The sequence below is a fragment of the Zootoca vivipara genome, chromosome Z (assembly GCF_963506605.1).
Source record: "Zootoca vivipara chromosome Z, rZooViv1.1, whole genome shotgun sequence".
Lineage (NCBI taxonomy): Eukaryota > Metazoa > Chordata > Lepidosauria > Squamata > Lacertidae > Zootoca > Zootoca vivipara.
In genome coordinates, this window is record NC_083294.1 from 23165109 (window position 1) to 23171500 (window position 6392).

At 40.8% G+C, this 6392-nt stretch overlaps 1 protein-coding gene across 1 annotated transcript in view; it reads left to right on the forward strand.

The window, feature by feature from the left end:
- Positions 1–5435, forward strand: part of TRPC5 (transient receptor potential cation channel subfamily C member 5) — a 167827-nt gene extending 162392 nt beyond the window's left edge. The window contains exons 10-11 of the mRNA XM_035112475.2: positions 2996–3085; positions 4444–5435. Coding sequence (XP_034968366.1) covers positions 2996–3085; positions 4444–5175 — 822 coding nt within the window. The 3' untranslated portion in view covers positions 5176–5435. The remainder of the gene's footprint in view (positions 1–2995; positions 3086–4443) is intronic.
- The last annotated feature ends 957 nt before the right edge of the window (positions 5436–6392 follow it).

Here is a 6392-nt window from a genome sequence, read left to right on the forward strand (position 1 = left end):
GCATTAATGTGTGGCAAAGTGAATTTAAGACTGGGAAAGTGAGAAACCTGAGGGTAACTGACATACTGTATTCACCCATCTCTATTGGTAGTGCCAAGGTGACTTTTTAAAGGGTTACATAAATTCATGGATATCAGGTGACATCAATGTCGATAGCTAAATGGCACTCCCGTATTCAGGGTCAGGATGTCTCTACTACTGAATTTTTCAAGTACGGGTCATTACCTTAATATCCTGCTTGCAATGATGGACTATTTGGAGGTTAGTCTCATCCAGCAAAAATATACTTATCTTATGCTCAGAACATGTTCCGCTCCTTTCACAATTCCACTCCTATGCAATTTTATTCAGAAGCAAGCCCAACACATTTTGATAGCATTTGCTTCCTAGTGACTGTACATATGATTGTTGCAGCCCCAATGAGTGTGATTTAACAAATGCAATAAACTGTGCTATATCCTAATGTAAATTAAAGCACTTAGTTTGCATAGTAAGTTCATTTGACAAAGTACACCAATAAGATAACTGAAGGGAGAAATCAGTTTCACAAAAAAACTGTAAGCCTATTCATTAATCATTTATATTAAATTACTTAAATTGCTCTAATAATCAAGGTTTTTTAAAGCCTGTATAATAATTTTTTATGCAGTGCATCCAGTTTATTTATCACTAGACTCACAAATCAATTAGGCATTTCAATTAATGTCCATCCCATTAACTTCACAGCCCTAGTTCAGGTTTTACTTGCAAGAATCATTGCAGTTAATTTAGCATGTTTAAGGTGGCTTGCAACATGAAAAAATACATAACTACAACACAGCAAAAGTAGTCATAAACAATAAATAAAACATTACAAAATACACACAGCAAATTTCCATGCAAATCATATGATACAAAATAAAGATATAAAAATTAATATCAATAACAGCAACAACACACATCCTCAACAAAAACCCATAAGCATTTCCCCAGCCCAAGAGTCCATTCAACAGTCTCAGTTTTGTAGCTGGAGTCAGTCTGGGCCTGCCCTTCCAGGCCTGGTGGAAAAGGGCCTTCAAAGCAGGGGGCAGATCTTCCAGGACTCACAACCAAGGTGGTCTCTGGCTCTGTATGGTGTCCCCTTCCGGTATACCTATTAAGTGTAGAAGAACACTGAAATGGAGAACACTTCTTGTTTGGGTAGATAAAGATTTCCAGGATAACGCTGGGAGCACTTTCATTTTTCCATAGATCTTTCCAAGGGCCACACTTAAAGACTTGTGTAGCTGCTCCATAAGTGAACTCTTATGGAGAAAATAATCTATTCCTTGTTTTATTATTTATTTAAAGTATTTTTAGCCTGCTCTTCAACAGGTAGAAGGGGTTCCCAAAGTGTCTTACAACAAACAGTATGAAGGCCGGAAGTTCAAGGGGTTGTATCATGTAAATGACCTAACTGAAAGGGACTACTACATATCAGAGGCAGCCCTACACAATACTGTAAATTAGGTTAACGTAAACCCTACTTGGGTCCAGGTGACCCACATTAGACCTTTCATGAGCTCTGTACTGTCCAAGAGGTAAGGCGTTCATTCCCAAACCCTGTTTGAATACACATACTTGCAACCCCCCCAGGGCAGCTGAAAGGCTGAGAGTCTCAGTTATACAAACTGCTTATTGATATCTCTGTAGAATCCTCAGAAGGCTTGAGAAGGGTGTGGGAGGGAAATATAGGGATACAAGTAGATAAATCCACTTGGTCCTGCCCCCTTATTAAGACAATTTCCACCAAAATACAGGAAGCCTCCTTCAGGGTTTTGCTAGGCTAGCATCGGACCCCTGTTTGGCTGCTACATATTCTGAAAGATGTTGGCAAGCCTGTGGTCACAATGGCACTTTCATTCATATGTGGTGGGAATGTGAAAAATTATCAGCAGTTTATATTCACAGACCATTCTAGAGAAACAAACATATCTCTAACCAAAGACTCAGTATTAGCTCTCTAGGCCATCAAATGTGATATAAATCCCACCCTTGTTCACAAGGAGCTGCTAGCTCTCCTGCTAGCTGCAGCCAGCCTTGACATCCCCAAACATTGGAAGTCTGCATTAGGACCCTTTAGGGATGGAGGGCTTGGAAGGGTGTGGGGTGTTGCCTTGCCTGAGTATTTGACCTCTCATAGGAGGGTACTAAGAGGAGTTAAGAAATGAGACCATTTTGTAGTACATGGGCACAGCTCAGCTGGGCAGTCTATTTTCTTTGCAGCTCACTGAACACTAACAGAGGTAAACAGGGCTGAGCTTTTGCCCACTCATATCATCTGTTACACTTCTTTTGACTGAGTGTGCTTTTCTTTCCAATAAAGCAACCAATACAATTTATGGCTACCCAGCCATTCCATCGATTATTGCTAGTTAACCGCCTAGCATGGATCCTAAGATCAGTTAGTGTACATTCCCAACAGGGAAGTCTTTCCTGCCTTCCCTCTGCAGCCAACTGTGCAATTATAATTGTGGGAAATTATCCCCTCCACAAGGAGGAGAATCCTGCAACCCTCCAGAGTAGCTTCTCGGGAGCACAGATGGCTTCAATGAGCAGAGGGAGACAAACTAGAAAAACAAAAAGTTAAATACAGTAGCATGGAATAACTTTAGAGTGATGTCTTCTCTGTGTGGATTGTCATAGGATGAGTTAGCAGTGAACATTCCTCACATACTTAAAGACTGTGGATTAGTGGTGGAACATTTGCTTCACATGATAAAACTTCCAGGCTGATTCCTGTGTGTCTCTTCAGAGATGCTATGAATGCCATTCACTCTGGAAGGTGTCATTGGTGAGTGCTCTTTAAACAGGTTAGAAAACAGATTTTTTTTAATTTTAAAAAAACACCTATGAGCATTCAAGATGGATTTGGACTTCACATCTGAATTACAGGAAAAACAGACGAGGGATTGAAGTCTTGTTTTTGGAAATTGCCTTCCAAGGGAATTATATTTCTTGTGCTTTTTCATTACAGGAAGTGATCAGGAACTTGGTGAAGAGATATATTGCAGCAATGATAAGAAATTCAAAAACCAATGAAGGACTAACCGAAGAAAACTTTAAGGTAATGATATGATACTGTCATTCCCCAATTAGTGTATTATGGCAGACGCAACATGAAAATTGTTTGACATTGTAAATATTTGCAGCATGTTCCTATGCATATCAACTCAGGTGTTAAGTCCCACTGAGTTAAATTAGACTCGCTCCTAGATTATTGGGTATTGTCACTTAAATGTTTTCAATTTTTTATTATATTTGTTAGGTGGGTTTCTCACAGCAGGACCCAAAGTGACTCCTCACCTAAGAAAATCCAATGAAAAGATTTTTTAAAAAACAGATGAATGGGGGAGGGGGGAGATTAGGATTTACCAACCCCATCCCTTTAAAAGAGGCCTCAATGCCACCCTTCTAAATAAGAACCAAAAACCCATGTAAAGAGAAAAGTATTTGCCTGGGGAGATAAATCCCTGGGTATAGGAGGGATAGGGAACCTGATGGGAACAGGCAGCACTCTTAGTAACATAGGAAGCTGCCTCCCACCCAGTCAGATCATACTGCCAGCAGTTCTCCAGTGTTTCAGTCTTACCAGGCATCTTTGGGATGCAATGCATGTTCTCTGCCACCACTCCACAGCCATTCTTCCTAGTACCTTTCAGGGCTGGCTCCAATATTGCCATAGGCTTGTGTATGCTTTACCACCTACTGGAGCCAAGTGGTGGCTATGGGGAGGAGGCAAGGAAGGCCCTGTGAAAATGTTAAGTGCCGGTCATGTGGTGTGTGTGTGTGTGTGTGTGTGTGTGTGTGTGTTCTTCTAAATGTTAATCTGCCCGCATCAGCTCACAACCTGTGAAAAATCAAATGGTTTGGGGATACTAAGGTTGCAAGAACCATCTCACAAAAAGGTTTGTTTTATGCAATGTAGAATTTGGGCATTTAGTGTGGTGGTACCTACCCTTTGGAACTCTCTCCCATTACACATCAGACAGGTGCTGTCTCTTACTGTCTTTTTGGTGCCACCTTTTTCCACAAGCCTTTTTCAGTTGAGATTTTTATCCAATCTGTTTCTGAATTTGTGAGACATCTTTGCTGGTCCCAGGTACGCTACCCTCCCCAGCAAGATTTGTGCATGAACGACAAAGGAAGTGCATGGTTAATGTTTAGATGAAGGGGCTAAATCATATTGCAGATTTTCTTTTCCTCAACAAAAACTGTTGAACTTCTGTTCCTGATTCTAAATAATGAAAAAGATTTGTTTGCAATTCTTGTACACAGTGATGTGGAAAAATTCATTTGCATAACTTTGAACTTTGCATAGCTTCTCTCAGGAGAGTTCAAACTCTCTCTCTCTTCCCCCACCCCCGTGACAGATAAATCTTTAGAGTTTAACTCATTTTTTCCCCTCCCTGTCTCTCACCCTAGGAATTAAAGCAGGATATCTCTAGTTTCCGGTATGAAGTCCTTGACCTCTTAGGTAACCGAAAACCCCAGCGGAGAAGTTATTCCACCAGCAGCACAGAAGTCTCCCAGAAGGATGACCCTAATGAGGACACTGCTGGAGAAACATCCAAAGCAAAGAGCGTTCCTTTTGGCACAGCCAACAAGAAGAAAGATTTCAACGTGTCAGCTCTGATTAAGACTATGTCTGGGTTCGAAATGGTCAACGAGAAGCCCAAAAGCAATGGGATCAACAAGCGCTCCTTCATCCGCAACGGAAACAGGGTCCAAAGGCTCTCTAGCTCCAAGAAAGAGTCCTTCAAGCGCCTGGGCCTCCTTTTTTCCAAGATGAATGGCCACCTCCCAGAGCCAAACTCAGAGCCCATGTATACCATCTCCGATGGGGTTATCCAGCCACATCTCATGTGGCAAGACATTAAGTATTCTCAGATGGCTAAAGAGCGAGATGAGAACTGCTCCAAGAGTGAAATTAACCTCAATGAGGTGGACTACAGTAGGAACGTCAGACATACAGGACAGACCCAGTGCCCTGTGGTTTGTTCCAGTTCCCTTCACTGTGCTTCCAGCATCTGCACCTCCAATTCCAAACTCATAGACTCCTCTGAGGACGTTTTTGACTCGTGGGGAGACGCCTGTGATTTGTTTAGGAACCAATGGAAAGATGGACAGGAGGAACAGGTTACCACTCGCCTATAAGTACAGCTATTCAGTAACCTGCTGCAGAACATAACTATTAATAGAAACTGTTTGCTATCACAGATTATTCATAGTTAGGAGGTCTCCCCGCCCCCCTTGTCCCGCCATTTTGTCTCTACTGATGAGTGCAGAATTCATATTGTTTTAGCAGCATTCTTAATTCAAATGGCCCAATCCTTTGAATAACACAAAAAAATCTATATAATACATCCTAAGGTTGCTTCATACAGGTTCCTTTCTTTCTTCTCCTGCAATCTCTTTAGGATTTATATATTTTTGTTACAGAACACTGGAGAACCTCTCAAAAGCATTTGCTACTTTTCCAACCTCACCTTCGTTAGTAGCTCAGCTTTGTGCCATTTTACATTCCTTTTTTTTCTGGCCGTTTACTGCTCACTGGGATCAGCAAGTGCTCAGTGACTTAGTTGGAAGTCAAGAGCCAGGCTGAGACTACAGGCAAGGCTAAGGGTTCAAATATATAATGAGCTTTTCGCTTTCAAGCAATACAACTTCCCATGATTTCAACTCAACTGTATGTCTTTTATTAAGGTTGCATATTGTTTTATTATTGTAAATTATTACCACAATGAGTTAAAGTTGAGTTCTGGAACTTACTTGCTGTTTTCATGCATCAGATGTTTTTCAAAATATTCTGTTTTCTCATCCCTCCGTGCGCATCCCTCCATCCGGATATAGTAGTATGCCATTGCAATTGTCCCAGGGAAATAGCAACCCCACCCCACCCCACACACAAATGGTCTTCAACATGTTTGCCATCCAAGCACACGTCTATATTTTACATAACAATGGAGTTAGTGTGGATTTAAGCAAATATACTACTTCATTCACACATCCTAAAACAACATGTGAACCAAACCACAGCCGTCCTTTGAATTTTTCTGAAATCTCCAACCAAATAATGTGTACAGAATGCATATACTAGGGGAAATTGTGCATATAAATGCATATATTAGTGAAAACACAACACCAAAATGCATTGTGTTTGTGGAAATTGCTTGCAAAAATGTGTGTATTAGGAAAATTTGCATACAAAAACATGTATTAGGAGAAATATGCACCAAAATGCTGACAATTTTTAAAATTTAAGAAACTGATGTAGAAATGTGAATAACTGAACTTTAGATTGAGGAAAAAATGAGAAACTAAAACTGAGAGCTAGTCCCACCCCTAAGTTGACACACCAGCATTTTTAGGCA